Source organism: Pongo pygmaeus, chromosome 4, assembly GCF_028885625.2.
Source record: "Pongo pygmaeus isolate AG05252 chromosome 4, NHGRI_mPonPyg2-v2.0_pri, whole genome shotgun sequence".
NCBI classification, from domain to species: Eukaryota; Metazoa; Chordata; class Mammalia; order Primates; family Hominidae; genus Pongo; species Pongo pygmaeus.
The window spans coordinates 177,112,200-177,128,357 of NC_072377.2; the positions used below are offsets into that span (position 1 = coordinate 177,112,200).

At 50.5% G+C, this 16,158-nt stretch overlaps 1 protein-coding gene across 1 annotated transcript in view; it reads right to left on the minus strand.

Moving 5' to 3' along the window:
- STK10 (serine/threonine kinase 10) overlaps positions 1-16,158 on the minus strand; it is a 143,343-nt gene that overhangs the window by 60,883 nt on the left and 66,302 nt on the right. Inside the window, exons 4-7 of the mRNA XM_054488687.2 lie at positions 11,930-12,079; positions 2,794-2,866; positions 1,610-1,804; positions 642-723 (exon numbers count right to left, since the gene is read on the minus strand). Of these exons, the coding sequence (XP_054344662.1) occupies positions 642-723; positions 1,610-1,804; positions 2,794-2,866; positions 11,930-12,079 (500 nt within the window). The remainder of the gene's footprint in view (positions 1-641; positions 724-1,609; positions 1,805-2,793; positions 2,867-11,929; positions 12,080-16,158) is intronic.

The window sequence follows — 16,158 nt, forward strand, 5'->3', positions numbered from 1 at the left end:
TCTCTGTGCTTTTGCTGTCCTAAGTCTCCTGTGGGGAGAGAATATGCTGAGGCCAGGTGTTCTCCTAGGGAACCATCGAGCCTTGGGAGGCCGCCCTAGTGCCTCTCCGCTCTCGTCTCCCCTTCCCTGGCCCCTGTTCTCCTGCTCCCCCACCTCCCACCCCCACCCCCGGCTCTTCCCAGCATGTGTGGAACATGCTGCTGTCCCAGACCTTTGCCTCCTCTCTCTCTGGGCCACTGGCCTGGCTCCTTCCCTTCCTGTGGACATCTGCTCACCCAGAGAGCCCTTCCTTATCCTCCTTTACAAGACAACAGCTGATCCCAGGTGCCCCACCCCTGCACTGTGGATCTCCTTCTGTGGTACTGGCCACCCCCTGCCATGCGCACACACTTGCTTATTTGTCACCTGTATCCCCACTGGAACATACGCTCCATGAGGACAAGGTCTGGGTGGCTTCGTTCCCCAAGGCACTCCCAACACAGAGCTGGCATTCAGGAGGTGCCTGGGGAATACCGGCTGATGGATGAACAGCTGTCCATGCTGTTCCCTGGGCAGGGTGAGAACTCGCCCAGCGTCCGGGTCACTGGTGAGTTCATTAGGCTCCACCCTTCAGGGAGCAGAGTGGGAGGGAATCCACTCACCTCCAGCAGCTGCGCGGCGCTGGGTCGGGTTTCTGGGTTCTTATCCAGGGCTATCTTCAGGAAGTCACGGAACTCTACAGACCTGGGAGGACAGGCGTCAGAGGTAAGCATGGAGGAGGCAAGAGCAGAGAGAAGCCCCCCACGTCACAGACTCCACTGTCCCAATCATGCCCCTCAAAGGACAGAGGGAACTTTCACAAGCTAAAACAGTGACAGGGCCTACACGACGCCCTTTTCATCATGGACATCACTGTCCAGATGGGGACCCAGACATCGGAGAGGAGCAGGGATGTGCCCAGGCCACACAGTGAGGAGACTCAGCAGTGTCAGGATTTGAACCCAGGCCCCCGATGTCCCGCCCAGGGTGTGCCATGTGGCTCCTGCGGCTCAGCTGGGGCTCCTGTTCCCCAGTGGGAGCCAGCTTATTTGGGTGACTTGGTTTGCTCTGGTGAAGATCTCATGTCAAGTGCACAGAGGGGCACGGTGGCTCACGCCTGTAATTCCAGCACTTTGGGAGGCCGAGGCAGACGGATCCCTTGAGGCCAGGAGTTCAAGACCAGCCTGGGCAACATAGGAGACCTTGTCTCTACAGAAAATTAGCCAGGCATGGTGGTGGGTGTCTGTACTCTCGGCTACAAGGGAGGCTGCGGCGTGAGGATCTCTTGAGCCTAGGAGGTCGAGGTTGCAGTGAGCTATGACTGCACCACTGTACTCCAGCCTGGGCAAAACAGTGAGACCCTATCTCAAAAAAAAAAAAAAAAAAAAAGGAACACAAAGGGAAAAAGAGGCACAAAGGGCCCGGGGGGGCTCAGAAACGCCTGAAGACCCCCAGGCCCCAACCTCTCTTCTTGGGGCTAGCAGCACCGGGAGAACCCTACCACTGCACCTCCCCAGCCCCGTCCACCACATATCCCAGCCCTAACCCCGGCGCAGGCACCCGGGCAGGTGGCCCTGCCCCTGCCCCTCACCACTTAGAGGGCGTGAGCAGCGTGGGAGGGTCCGACTTGGCGATCTTTAGCAGGACCCGCATGGGGTTGAGCTCGTGGTGTGGCGGCTCGATCTGGGCCATCTCAATCAGCGTGATGCCCAGGGACCAGATGTCGGCTTTGTAGTCGTAGGGCGTGTCCTTCATGGTCTCACACAGGACCACCTCGGGGGCCATCCTGAACCAACCAAGGGACAACATAGGGCTAAGAATCTGGCCTTTACAGGTGCTTCTTGGACATTCAGGGTCAAGGGCCACTACGAGTCACTGTCGGGGTTGGCAGCACTCCCGAATCATGATCTGCGTGACTTTGCATCCCACTGTCTTCCTTAGGACGCTCTTCCACAGAAAAACGCTTCCACGCGGCTCCCCGCCACGTCCTGCTGCAGTTCCGATGCCTACCGCGAGATGGCAGCAGCAACCCGGAACACAGAGTCCTGGGGAGGGGGCGGGTGGGAGCGGAGGGGAAGGTGCGGAGCAAAAAAAAAAAGGGGCGCGGAGGTGGGTGGGCGAGAAGACAACAGCACAGAAAGGAGGAGAAACAGGTATAAAAGGGGGGAGAGAGAGAGCAAGGGTGAGTAACAAGCAAGCAAGAAAGGAGCCCAAACTCCACAATGGCAAGTAATGCACATGAAAAAATTGGAAACAAGGCAAACAGAGAGTAGTCAGGCGTGAAATTGAGTGACAGTGTTTTGCTTTTAAAGTAATAGTTCTGGAAAAGAAGGAAACACGACAGACTAGAGAAGTCCAGGGAGACTTCACATGACGGTAGGAATTGAACTTGTACTGTTCACCTTCACGGCCCCCATCCCCGGCCCTCAATACATACGTGGCGAATAAATCACGAACTGAATCCTGTTTCAGGGATTCTAGTTCAGTTATTAATGGAGTGCCTTCCATGTGCACCATTTCATTTCATTCTCACAGCAGCCTTATTAAGTAGGGGCCATTATATCCCTAATTTTATGGATGAAGAAACTGAGGCACGGGAAAGCTAAGCAGCTTGTCCAAGGTCACACAACTAGTAAGCCACGAGGCTGGGCGTGCGCCCACAGGCTGACCCGGCAGCCTTTGTCTTCCGGCCGCTCTCTGTCTAAAGCGCCTGGTGGTCACCTTGGAGAGTTTTAACATCCAGTCCATTCCATTTCCACAAGCTACACGACTCACCAGTAAGGCGTGCCGATGAAGGAATCTCGTTTCTGTAGAGTCTTCAGATTCTTGGCAGACACACCAAAGTCAGCTGCAAGACAAAATCTCAGATAGCGTTTCCCATGGACATTCCTCCACCCATAGCCCTGGGATAAAAGCCGGGGACGTGGACTCAGGGGTACACATTCCAAGTCAACTAACAGATGCCATTTTCTATCTAGCAAATTAGAAAGCATTAAAAATATAAGAATATCTGCTGCTGTGAGGAAGTACTGAGATGAACACTTTCCTCTCTACTAACGAGAGCCTGCACTGGCAAGAGCCTTCAGGAAAGCAATTTGGCAATAAATAGCAAGAACCTTTAAAATATCCATGCCATTTTAATCCAATAATTCCAAATCTAGGACTCTGCCCTAATGAAACAGTCTTAAATTTAAAAAAATGCATAATGATGTTAATCAAAATCCCATTATAATAACAGTGCCATTATAAAATTATAATAATAGTGACACACTAAAAACCACCATAATTGCTTGGCTATCAGGGAGTGATTTTAAAACTTTTTATATAGATTAAGAAAAATGGAGGCCAGGCAGGGTGGCTCACGCCTGTAATCCCAGCACTTTGGGAGGCTGAAACAGGCAGATCTCTTGAGGCTAGGAGTTTCAGATCAACCTAGCCAACGTGGCAAAACCCAGTCTCTACTAAAAATACAAAAATTAGCCAGGCGTGGTGGTGGACGCCTGTAATCCCAGATACTTGGGAGGCTGAGGCACAAGAATCGCTTGAACCCGGGAGGTGAAGGCTGCAGGGAGCTGCAATCACACCACTGCGCTCCAGCCCAGGCAATAGAGTGAGACTGTCTCAAAAAAAAAAAAAAAAAATTAGCCAGGTGTGGTGGCATGTCCCTATAGTCCCAATTACTTGGGAGGCTGAGGTGGGAGAATCGCTTGAACCCAGGAGGCAGAGGCTGCAGTGAGCCAGGATTGTGCCACTGCACTCCAACCTGGGCGGTATTTATTACTATTAATTTATTATTATTTTTTGAGATGGAGTCTTGCTCTGTCACCCAGGCTGGAGTGCAAGGGCGCAATCTTGGCTCACTGCAACCTCCACCTCCTGGGTTCAAGCAATTCTTATGCCTCAGCCTCCCAAGTAGCTGAGATTACAGGCATGTGCTACCATGCCCAGCTAATTTTTGTATTTTTAGTAGAGATGGGGTTTCATCACGTTGCCCAGGCTGGTCTTGAACTCCTAACCTCAGGTGGTCCACCAGCCTTGGCCTTCCAAAGTGCTGGGATTATAGGCGTGAGCCACCGCACCCGGCCTGATTGATTACTATTTATATTACTGTAAAAGGTTAAGTGGGGAGAAGGGTGATACACAGTTGAATATATTGTCTGGTCAGAATTATGCCCCTCACCCCAAAAAGGGGAAAAATACACACTGAACTGACTTGGAGGAAATATACCACACTACTTAAATGGCTGTGTGTGGGCAGTGAGGCTTCCACAACTTTGCTATGATAAACGTGTATTATTTGCAGGACTAGCAAAAATAAATGAACACTTTTTTTTTTTTTTCATGACAGAGTCCACTCTGTCACCCAAGCTGGAGTACAGTGGCGCAATCATGGCTCACTGCAGCCTCAACCTCCCAGGCTCAAGCAATCCTCCCAAGTAGCTGGGACTACAGGTGCATGCCACCACACCCAGCTAATTTTTGTATTTTTTGTAGAGATGGAGTCTCTATGTTGCCCAGGCTGGTCTCGAACCCTGGGCTCAAGCAATCCTCCTGCCTTGGCCTCCCAAAGTGCTAGGATTACAGGCGTGAGGCACCAGGACCGGCCAATAAGATGTATCTTTACATGCATTCCAACACTATCAGTCTTTCCTCACATACCCACTGCTAAGAGAAGAATTCAGGGCTACCGAGAGAAATTTTCTCCAGGGCTCCTGCCTTCTGTGGTGAAGTTTCATCTTGACTGAGGAACAGATTCAGGATGAAACAACACTTTGAGAGAACCCGGGATGCTCCATTTGAAACTCCCTGAATGGAATTTATGAGGGGTGTCCCCTGCTAGCTGATGGCTGCCTTTGGACGATTCATCCCAAGAAGCTGCAGCATTATGACAACTTCTGGCCACCCCGGGCACCTGTGCCTGGTCTTGAAATGAGCTGTATCCAGGAGCTCCTTTCAGACTCGCAATTTGAAACAAGGCAGCACAATGCCAAGAGGCTGCGCCTGAATACGGGAGAACTTGGTTCCAGCCTCTGCTCTTCTGCTTCACTGTCCACTCACCCATTCATTCCCGTGCTCACCAAGCTCCATCAGGAGTGAGACACTAGCTGGGATCAGAGAATACAATGAGGATCCTCAGGGAATCCACAGTTTAGTTGGGGGAGCAGAGAGTAAGCAAATAAACAAACATCTACTAACATTGGAAGGTGTTGGGAAGACAGGACCGGGGCTACTCAAGAGTGCACAGTAGGGGGTGTGACCTCGGGGGAACAGTCATGGAGGGAGGGCTGGGGACTTTGGAGGAAAGGACAGTTTTATTCAGCATACACTAACTGCACATCTATTATGTGCCCGACACTGTTCTAGGCACAGAGATGAAAGCGACTAAGTCCTGCCTGACATGCCACATGTTATTCTCGTGGTGGTGACAGGCACCTGGCAAAACCCCCGGAATGCCTGGCAGCGAGAAGGGCCCAGAGCTGAGAAGGCAGGGCGAAGAACACAGTGCTGGGGTGCGGGGTGGGGAGCTACTTTAGACACAAACTCAGGATCTGGGGGAGGTATTTCCAGGCAGAGAAAACTGCAAACAGACTGAGAGGCAGGAAACAGCAGGCTGGAGGGACCAGCGGGGACAGGACACAGCCTGGCCGGAAGGAGGGGGCTGGGGGTGGAAGCAGATAAGGCAGGAGACGGGCAGGGCAGTCACAAAGCCTCTGACCCTCAGTTTCCCCATCTGTGACACGGGGGTGATAGCACAGAACCATTGCGTAGGTTTTCCTGAGGATTAAATGACAAACGCAAGGCACCGCGCTGCAAGGCCCACTTGTGGCAAAAGTGAGAAGACGGTGATTATTTCACCGGCCCATGAGCCAGTCCAGCCTTTTTCAGGCTGGGGCAAGGCTGAGGCTAAACTAAGACCCCCCGCCACCTCCTGGGAGTAGTCAGAAAAGCTGGCTTCTGAGCCCCGGTTAGTGCTAACTGGACAGCAGTTGCTAAATCAGGGGACAGCCTGGCCAGCAAGAGGGGACAGGGGGCCCTCAGCCTCCTGAAGTGGGACCAACAGGTGCTGCAAGTGAGGTGGAGAAGCAGAAAACCCAGGTAGAACCTGGCTCTGCTGATGACTCTGGCAGGCGGCTCCCCTGGGCCTCCAGGGTAAGAATGCAAAGCTGGCCCCACCTTCCTGCTGGGTCAGCCAGGCCCCACTGTGGGCCTGGCTCCCTCGCAAACACCACTAAGGGCTGGCACATCATCCCATCCCACGAAACCTTTTGGGAACAGTGACTGCCTCTCAGGCCCAGGGTGAGGATCCCAGAAGGTGGCCACTCCCCCACCATAGGCCCTGCTGATCCCTTCCTGAGAAGAGAGTCGAAAAACAGAAAAACAGAAACCACCAACATGCAATGACACATCTTAGGTCCCCAGGGCCTCCCTCAGGCACGCACCAGCCAGCTCCTTGGGTAGCTGCTACTTCCCCTTCTGCCCCACATGATGGGGCTCTGATGGAAGAGTGGGGCAGCCCCGAGAACTGAGCCTGTTTGCTCCCTGCACAGAGTTTATGGGGGAGTGTCCCTTGATAGCTGATGGCTGCCCTTGAGCAATTCCAAAGGGATTTTCACCATGCAGTCTCTTCTGATGAAAACACTCCCTCTTCTCCTCCCATTTTAAAATGTATTAGAGACAAGGGTAGCGGAGATAAGGGAAATCTCCCTTTCTCGGCTGTAATTTCCATAAAGAAAGAGATCATTTCTGCTGTGGCCACAGTTGTATCCCTGGCACGTTATCTAGAGCAGGAAGCACTCAACAGGTTTATCGAATGAGCATGCTCATGAATAAATAAAGAGAATTTGCTAAAATGCCTTTACTCATATAGGTAAAAAATAAAACTGGGTTTTAAAAACTGGTTTGCCAGCAATTCTATTTGTAGAAATCCATCTCCAAAACCAGATCTATAATATATATGGATGCTTATAAAAGCAACAGCCAAAAAGAATGAAAAATTGGAAATCATCCAAAGTGTTGCTGGAGCTTCGTTGCTGAATGGTTAGATAAATTGTGGTTCACCCCAGCTATGAAATAACATGTAGCGCTTAAAAAGAATGAGGCTGTATTTGTATGGACTAACTTGGAAGTTTATCTCTAATACATTAATACATGTCCCAAACATGTTGCTGACTGACTGATGAGTCTTATAAAATGTGTAGCATGATTCCAGAAATGATCCAAGTACAGGTACTCCAGTAGAAGATTATCTTTAAAAGAATGACATATGCATATTGTGTGTACATGTCTGCATGCATGTGTATACACACACACACACACACACACCACACACACACACACACACACACACCGGTCTGGAAGTCTGCACATCAAACTTAGTGTTCATCTCCCTGGAAGTGGGATTTTGGTGGGGGCAGTGCACAGAAGGGACCTCACTTTTTTTTTTTTTTTTTTTTTGAGACAGAGTCTCGCATGTCACCCAGGCTGGAGTGCAGTGGTGCGATCTCCGCTCACTGCAAGCTCCACCTGCCAGGTTCACGCCATTCTCCTGCCTCAGCCTCCCAAGTAGCTGGGACTACAGGCACCCGCCACCACGCTCGGCTAATTTTTTTTTTTTTTTTTTTTTTTTTTTGTATTTTTAGTAGAGACGGGGTTTCACCATGTTAGCCAGGATGGTCTCAATCTCCTGACCTCATGATCCGCCCGCCTTGGCCTCCCAAAGTGCTGGGATTACAGGTGTGAGCCAATGCACCCGGCCAGGACCTTACATTTTTCACTTTACACACTTTTATTCTTTTTTTTTGAGATGGAGTTTCATTCTTGTTGCCCAGGCTGGAGTGCAATGGCACGATCTTGGCTCACTGCAACCTCCGCCCTCTGGGTTCAAACAATTCTCCTGCCTCAGCCTCCCGAGCAGCTGGGATTACAGGCATGCGCAACCATGCCCGGCTAATTTTGTATTTTTAGTAGAGACGGGGTTTCATCATGTTGGTCAGGCTGGTCTCAAAATCCTGACCTCAGGTGATCCACCTGCCTCGGCCTCCCAAAGTGCTAGGATTACAGGCATGAGCCAACGCGCCCGGCCCACTTTTATTCTTTAAAATGTTTTTGATAGAGTGTATTGTTTCTATGGTTTAAAAAACTGAAATGCATATGTAGCAAAGTTTTTTGGTTTTGTGGGTTTTTTGTTTTTTCTCTATTAAGTAAAACCCAGTAGGGGCCAGGATGTGGTGAAAAGAGAATTGCACACTGCACTGCGGGGTGTGTCAACTGGTACGACCAGCACGGAGGGCATGCCGGCTGCAGGATGAACAAAACCCCGACTCACTGCACACACCCAGCACTCTGCTTCTGAGAATTCCTCTTCAAGGTATATTACAGAAAGAGACTCAAAGATCCATGAACAAGCACAATCATCACTGCATGATTTTGTGAAGAAGACGATAAACCTCATGAGAAACCCAAGTATCCAATTCAGGGCTTTCCTCAGGGCTCTGACAGGTAAATTACATTTTGTGCCTGTGATGGGTACAAGAAAAACACGAAAATAATCATGTTTCTGAAGAATCTTTAAGAATATGGAGGAATACGCTGATATTCAATGTTAAAAACCAGACTAGGAAACTGTATATATATATATATAATGATCCCAGTTTATCTTATAAAAACTAATATTGTCACTGGACACGGTGGCTCACACCTGTAATCCCAGCACTTTGGGAGGCTGAGGCAGGCGGATCACCTGAGGTCAGGAGTTCGAGACAAAAACCAACATGGAAAAACACCCTCTCTACTAAAAATACAAAATTAGCCAGGCGTGGTGGCACATGCCTGTAATCCCAGCTGCTCAGGAGGCTGATGCAAGAGAATCACTTAAACCCAGGAGGAGGAGGTTGCGAAGAGCTGAGATCGTGCCATTGCACTCCAGCCTGGGCAACAAGAGCGAAACTCCATGTCAAAAAAAAAAAAAGAAAAACTAATATTTACTGAGAACTTACCACATGCATAGCACTGTGCAAAGAAACTTATGCATATCATCTGCATATCTATTCCTACACACATCATTTATATCTATGACCCTTTAAGGCAGGGAAAATTATGACTCCCATTTTACAGATAAGGAAGCTTAACTTAAGAGAGACTAAGTAATGCACAGAAGGTCACCCATCTGTGCTCTTTCCCACTATCTGATCCGACTTTTCTGCAGACAAAAAAAGACTTGGAGGGAAGCCCACAGAGAGTGGTGGTTTATTCCGGCAGGATTAGGAGGGACTTTAATTCTCCTTTTTATGGGTCTTATTCCAAATTGTGTACAGGACTCTAGCTACTCTCGTGTGTGTGTGTGTGTGTGTGTGTGTGTGTGTGTGTGTTTTCTGATTACCAAAGTCATGTTGCTTATTAGAAACTCATTATTTTTCAGATTAAAAACTACAATACTGACAGCTAAACATTTAGGGGTTTGCTGTGTATAGCTCCAGATTTATTTATTTATATTAAAATTATATATATATATATATTTTTTTTTTTTTTTTTTTTTTTGAGACGGAGTCTCGCTCTGTCGCCCAGGCTGGAGTGCAGTGGCGCCATCTCGGCTCACTGCAAGCTCCGCTTCCTGGGTTCACGCCATTCTTCTGCCTCAGCTTCCCGAGTAGCTGGGACTACAGGTGCCCGCCACCATGCCTGGCTAATTTTTTTGTATTTTTAGTAGAGATGGGATTTCACCGTGTTAGCCAGGATGGTCTAGATCTCCTGACTTCGTGATCCGCCCGCCTCGGCTTCCCAAAGTGCTGGGATTACAGGCGTGAGCCACCGCACCCAGCCGGTTATTTTTATTTTCTTTCGTTTTTTAGGAACCTAGAGATGCGTGCCCATTCGATAAGGGCTTCGTCTTCCGGTTTGACCCCCCACCTTCGGCCTTCACTGACTCGCCTCCTCGCCAACACACTGCACCGTCTTCCTGACACCCTCCCCGCACTCACGGCCAACCCAGCCCTTTGTTCTTGCTTCCCCATCCCTCAAGCTTCTGCCTCACTTACTTGCCCTCTGCTGGGCCTGTGTGATTCTCATACGCTGGGCAGAGTAGGTGGACAGCAAATTTTTTCTGGCCAGTCCAAATCCTCCCTTCCTCTGAAAAACCATCACCCCACCCACCACACTGCCTCATTGCGGGGGCGAGGGCTTCTTCCGTGTTATCACGTGACCCCACCCTCCGTGCCAGAGACTGAAGACAAGCCGGGCCTGTGGGAGACCCCCTCCTGCCTGGGCCTCACTGATTGGTCCAAGGATTACTATCTGGGCGAAGTGGGGCCAGTCAGAGCCCTCCCCTGGGATTATTGATGCCAAAGCCTCCAATGGTGAGTTCGGGTTCAGGCAGCAGCAGATGATGCTGGGAAAGGTGAAACTAGATGGTATTCTGAGCTTGGTGGAGAGAGTTGGTCTGGGAGCCTAACCTACATGCACAGAAAGCCAAGGGCCAGGGATACGATCCTGGCAGCGTTTATGTTCCAGGTTTCTACTAACTTTAAGGCCCACCCAGCTGTATTTCTTCTCCAATTTGGCTCCATGATGTACACATTTTCCTGTCTGCCTTAACTCTTAGGAAGTGGGTTTTTATCATTTGCCACTAAGAGAGGCGACAAGAGGGTAGTGGTTAAGCACGTAGGCTCTGGAGCCAGCTGCCTTGGTTTGAACCCCAGTTGTTCCTCTTATCAGCAATGTGACCTTGGATAAGTCAGTCTTGCTAGGTCCCAAATCCGTCCTGCAAGATGTTATCAGTGGCTTTTGAGAATGGAATGAGTTAACACATATCAGATGCTGGCTCAGTGCATGGTAGCTCTAGTGAAAGAACCAGGCCCCCAGCCTGCCGGTAGCAGGAAATAGCAATGCTGGGCTGGGTGAAGGCAGGAGTGAGAGATGGGCAGTTGGCTTCCTGACTGGTCCACCTGCCAGGTCTCCAGCACATCGGGCGGGGCGTTGGGGTTGGGAGTTGGGGATGCTGAAGTAACTAACCATAGGCTAAAGTGGTGGTAATGCTGGAAGTGACTGTTTATTGAGCACCAACTATGTGTTTTTTTGTTTGTTTTTGTTTTTGTTTTTCGTGAAACAGAGTCTTACTCTGTTGTCCAGGCCAGAGTGCAGTGGTGCAATCTCGGCTCACTGCAAACTCTGCCTCCTGGGTTCAAGCGATTCTCCTGTCTCAGCCTCCCGAGTAGCTGGGAATAGAGGCATGTACCATCACCCGGCTAGTTTTTGTATTTTTAGTAGAGATTGGGGTTTCGCCATGTTGGCCAGGCTGGTCTTGAACTCCTGACCTCAGGTGATCCACCCACCTCGGCCTCCCAAAGTACTGGGATTACAGGCGTGAGCCACCATGCCAGGCCGAAAATCATTGCTTTAAAAAATGCATTGTAGCCATATCATTTGGCAATGCAGAAGTACCCATGAGAAGAGCTCAAAGCGCTTGTCTCTGCAGGTGGATGGCAAAAGGAGACACGTGAGGAGATGACACACATATGTGTTATTTTGGTTAAAAAAATAAAAACATTAAAAATGCAAAGAGGAGACATAACACATACGTGAAGGCATGGCGGCAGGCGCCTGTGATCCCAGCTACTTGGGAGGCTGAAACACAAGAATCACTTGAACCTCGGAGGTGGAGGTTGCAGTGAGCCAAGAACGCACCACTGCACTCCAGCCTGGGTGACACAGCAAGACTGTCTCAAAAAAAAAAATAATTAAAAAAAAAGAAAGAATCAAGAGTAGGAAGGGGAGAACTGCTGACATGCCAAGAGGGTGTAGGCGTGAGGACCCCACACCCCCATGAGGTCCACACTCCCACTGGCCTGCAGAGGCCAGGCCGACACCCCCAGGCAGGCACCCTGTGGCTCCACCTTTCCCACCCTGAGCCCCTTACCCAGCCTGATGTCTCCCTCGAGGGTCATCAGCACGTTGCCAGCTTTCAGATCTCGGTGGATGATCCTCTTGCTGTGCAGGAAGTTGAGGGCTTCTAGCATCTGGCGGCAAACTACCTGTATCTGGGGCTCCGTGAGGCCTCTGTCCAGCTCTGGAAATGGAGGAGAACGGCTGTCAATTCAGTAAGCACTCACCACAGGAAACTGAAATGTCAGGCCCACGCCAGGGAGAAATATAAAAGCCACCAATATTAGGCCAGGCGTGGTGGCTCACGCCTGTAATCCCAGCACTTTGAGAGGCCGAGGCAGGTGGATTACGAGGTCAGGAGTTCAAGGCCAGCCTGGCCAAGATGTTGAAATCCCGCCTCTACTAAAAATACAAAAATTAGCTGGGCATGGTGGCAGGCACCTGTAATCCCAGCTACTCAGGAGGTTGAGGCAGGAGAATTGCTTGAACCTGGGCAGCAGAGGTTGCAGTGAGCTGAGATTGTACCACTGCACTCCAGCCTGTGCGACAGAGTGATACTCCATCTCAAAAAAAAAGCCACCAATATTAAGGAGTGCTCACCGTGTACTGGATTCATTTCTAAGCACGTCATGTGCACGGACCCATTTTGTCTTCAGAACAGTCCTATGAAGCAGGCACAATTATTGTCCCCAGTTTACAGATGAGGAAATTGAGGCTTGGAAAGGTTAAGCCACTCACTCAAGGTCATGCAGGTGGGAAGTCACAGATCTGAGATTCAAACCAGGCTCCGGCTTTAGAGTTCAGGTTTGTAAACATAAGCCCGACTGAGACATAGAGATCTGTTGTGTCTGCAGACACTGAGAGTGCACTTACTACGTGTCTGGCTCTGTGCTTGGAGCAGGAAGGCAGACGGGACATGGAAACGGTAAGTGATACTTGGAACAGAGTGAGATGCAGGCATGTGGGATGTTAGAATGGGCAGGAACCCCTTATAGCTGGAGGAACTGGAAGGCTGCCCAGAGGAAATGACATTTGGGCTATGTCTCAAAGGAAGAGAATAGGTGGGGCGAGGGAACTCTAGGTCAAGGAGCCAGCAGAGGCAATAGCTGACATGAGCTGGTGTCTACAAAATGTCCACTGGGGCCGGACGCAGTGGCTCATGCCTGTAATCCCAGCACTTTGGGAAGCAGAGGTGGGGGGATCACAAGGTCAGGAGTTCAAGACCATCCCGGCCAACATGATGAAACCTCGTCTCTACTAAAAATACAAAAACTAGCTGAGCGTGGTGGTACGCGCATGTGATCACAGCTACTCAGGAGGCTGAGGCAGGAGAATCGCTTGACCCCAGGAGGCAGAGGTTGCAGTGAGCCAAGATCGCGCCACTGCTCTCCAGCCTGGGTGACAGAGCGAGACTCAGTCTCAAAAAAAAAAAAAAGTGTCCACTGGGAAGACCCTCTCTTGGGTGACCCATTTTCTCAGCATGAGGAAGCTTTTTCTCTCTTTCTTCTTTTTTGCCTATTAAACTTTCCACTGGCTGTTGGTGGTGGCACCAGGGGATGCGGATGGGGAAGGGCCAGAGACGCCAGAGGGTTGGTTGCCAAGAGCCTTTTGTTCTTTGTGGGGAGATACAAGCGCCCACATGCACACGCTGCAGACCGCTCAATGTCTGCCTAGAGACAGCCAGGCCCTTCTTCCCTGAGGTTCGCAGGTTGAGTAGGTCTGAGCAGGCAGGGAGCGGGAAGGTGGGGAGCAGGAAGAATATTCCTGGAAAGGGGAACAGACTCGTGTGGTGGGAGGGGGCAGATGAAGGGAAAGTGACTCGAGGTCAGAGGTCAGCAGGCCTTGACTCTGCAGGACCTTTGGGCCACTACATTTTATTTGAAATGCAGTGGGCAGTCCATAAAAAGTTCTGAGTGGGCCAGACACAGTCTGATTTTTGCGTTTAAAAAAATACCCATGGCTGAGAGCAGTGGCTCAATGCCTGTAGTGCCAGCTACTCAGGATGCAAAGGTTGGAGAATCACTTGAGGCCCGGAGTTCAAGGCCAGCCTGGGCAACATAGCGAGACCCAGCTATGCTTGTAACATTTATTATATTATAAACAAAATAGGCCAGGCGCGGTGGCTCACGCCTGTAATCCCAGCACTTTGGGAGGCCAAGGCGGGCGGATCATGAGGTCAGGAGATTGAGACCATCCTGGCTAACAGGGTGAAACCCCATCTCTACTAAAAATACAAAAAATTAGCCGGGCGTGGTGGCGGGCGCCTGTAGTCCCAGCTACTTGGGAGGCTGAGGCAGGAGAATGGCGTGAACCCAGGAGGCAGAGCTTGCAGTGAGCCGAGATCGCACCACTGCACTCCAGCCTGGGGGACAGAGCGAGACTCCATCTCAAAAATAAATAAATAAATAAATAAATAAATAAACAAAATAAAATAAACAAACAATTCCCTCTAGCGCAGCACAGAGCTTGCTGGGCAGCAGGGGCAGGGGCTCAGCTGGAGGTCATCACAGTGGTCCAGATACGCACCAAAGCAGAGAGGACGAAAGCTGCTCAATGGACGGATTAGGGAGGTGGAGCTGGTAGAATGTGGAGGCGGTGGGAGGAAGGGAGTGAGAAGATTCCAGGGTGACAGCCTTGTGCTCCGCATCCCACAGGACTGTCCTGATTGAGTCAATGTTGCTACCCAAGACCCCTGTGACCAGGGGAGCCACCTCCCTAGGCCTGCCAGGTTCCCAAGCTGTCGGCTTCTAAGCCTGGTCACCAAAGGGCACTGCTCCGAGTCCTCCCTCTGCCTACAACAGCACTGCTGTGTCCGGCTTGCCCAGTGGTGCCTGGACAGGAATCCACAGGGCTCAGCTCTCCCAGCCAGGCCCTCAGGGGTGGTATAATAGACATGCCCGCCAGGAATGCAGGTACCAACTGCCCTGCTCTGGGAAGCCAGGCCCCAGACCAGGGCTCCTGGACCAGGGACCCTTCTCTCTGGAGTCCGCAAGCTGCCTGCCCCCTGTCCCTGTGGCCTCATCCTGAACCTCTGTGTCTCCAGCCAGGGGCCAGGATCACAGCCTGCATAGGCTTCAGGACCACACAGACCGAGGCTGTACCCAGGTGCTGCCTCTTACTAGCTGTGTGGTTACTGGCAAGTTGCCCAAGCTCTCTGGCCCTTCATTTCCTGGTCTATGAAATGGGATGATTATAATCGACATAGGCAGGGCTCCAGCCATCAGCCATGTTCAGTTCTCAGTGTGGAAAATAGGCAATAAAGGGGGATTATTGCTATGTTGGTTTTAAGATGAGTCCGGGGCTAGAATATGTGCCGCAATTTTTTTAATGGCAAAAATGTGTCTTGCTCATGTCTAATTTACTGATATAAATGAAATAGGAATGACGAAAATACTAATGATGATGATGAAGATGATTATGATCTAATCACCACCATTTTTGGAGCCCTTATAATAATGTGCCAGGAATAAGGATAAGGACACGGTGCATACTGTCATTTAATCCTCACAGTAACCCAGTCAGGTGGGTAGGATACACTCTTTAATTTTGTTTTTTGTTGTTGTTGTTGTGTTTCTTTCTTTTTTTTTTTGAGATGGAGTCTTGCTCTCTTGCCCAGGCTGAAGTGCAGTGGCATGATCTTGGCTCACTGCAACCTCCACCTCCTGGGTTCAAGCAATTCTCCTGCCTTAGCCTCCCGAATAGCTGGGATGACAGGCACGTGCCACGACGCCCGGCTAATTTTTTTGTACTATTATAGTAGAGACAGGGTTTCACCACGTTGGCCAGGCTGATCTTGAACTCCTGACCTCAGGTGATCCACCTGCCTCGGCCTCCCAAAGTGCCGGGATTACATGCATGAGCCACTGTGCCCAGCCTAATTTTGTTTTGTTTGTTTGTTGTTTGTTTGAGACAGGGTCCCACTCTGTTGCCCAGGCTGGAGTGTAGTGTGTCATGGCCCACTGCAGCCTCGACCTCCTGGGCTCACGCAATCTTCCCACCTCAGCCTCCTGAGTAGCTGGAACCACAGGTGTGTGCTACCACACTCATCTAGTTCATAAAAAAATTTTTTTGGCCGGGTGCGGTGGCTCACACCTGTAATCCCAGCACTTTGGGAGGCGGAGGTGGGCGGAGCACCTGAGGTTGGGAGTTCAAGACCAGCCTGATCAACATGGAGAAACCCCGTCTCTACTAAAAATACAAAATTAGCCGGGCGTGGTTGCGCGTGGTTGCACTCCAGCCTGGGCAACAAGAGCAAAACTCTGT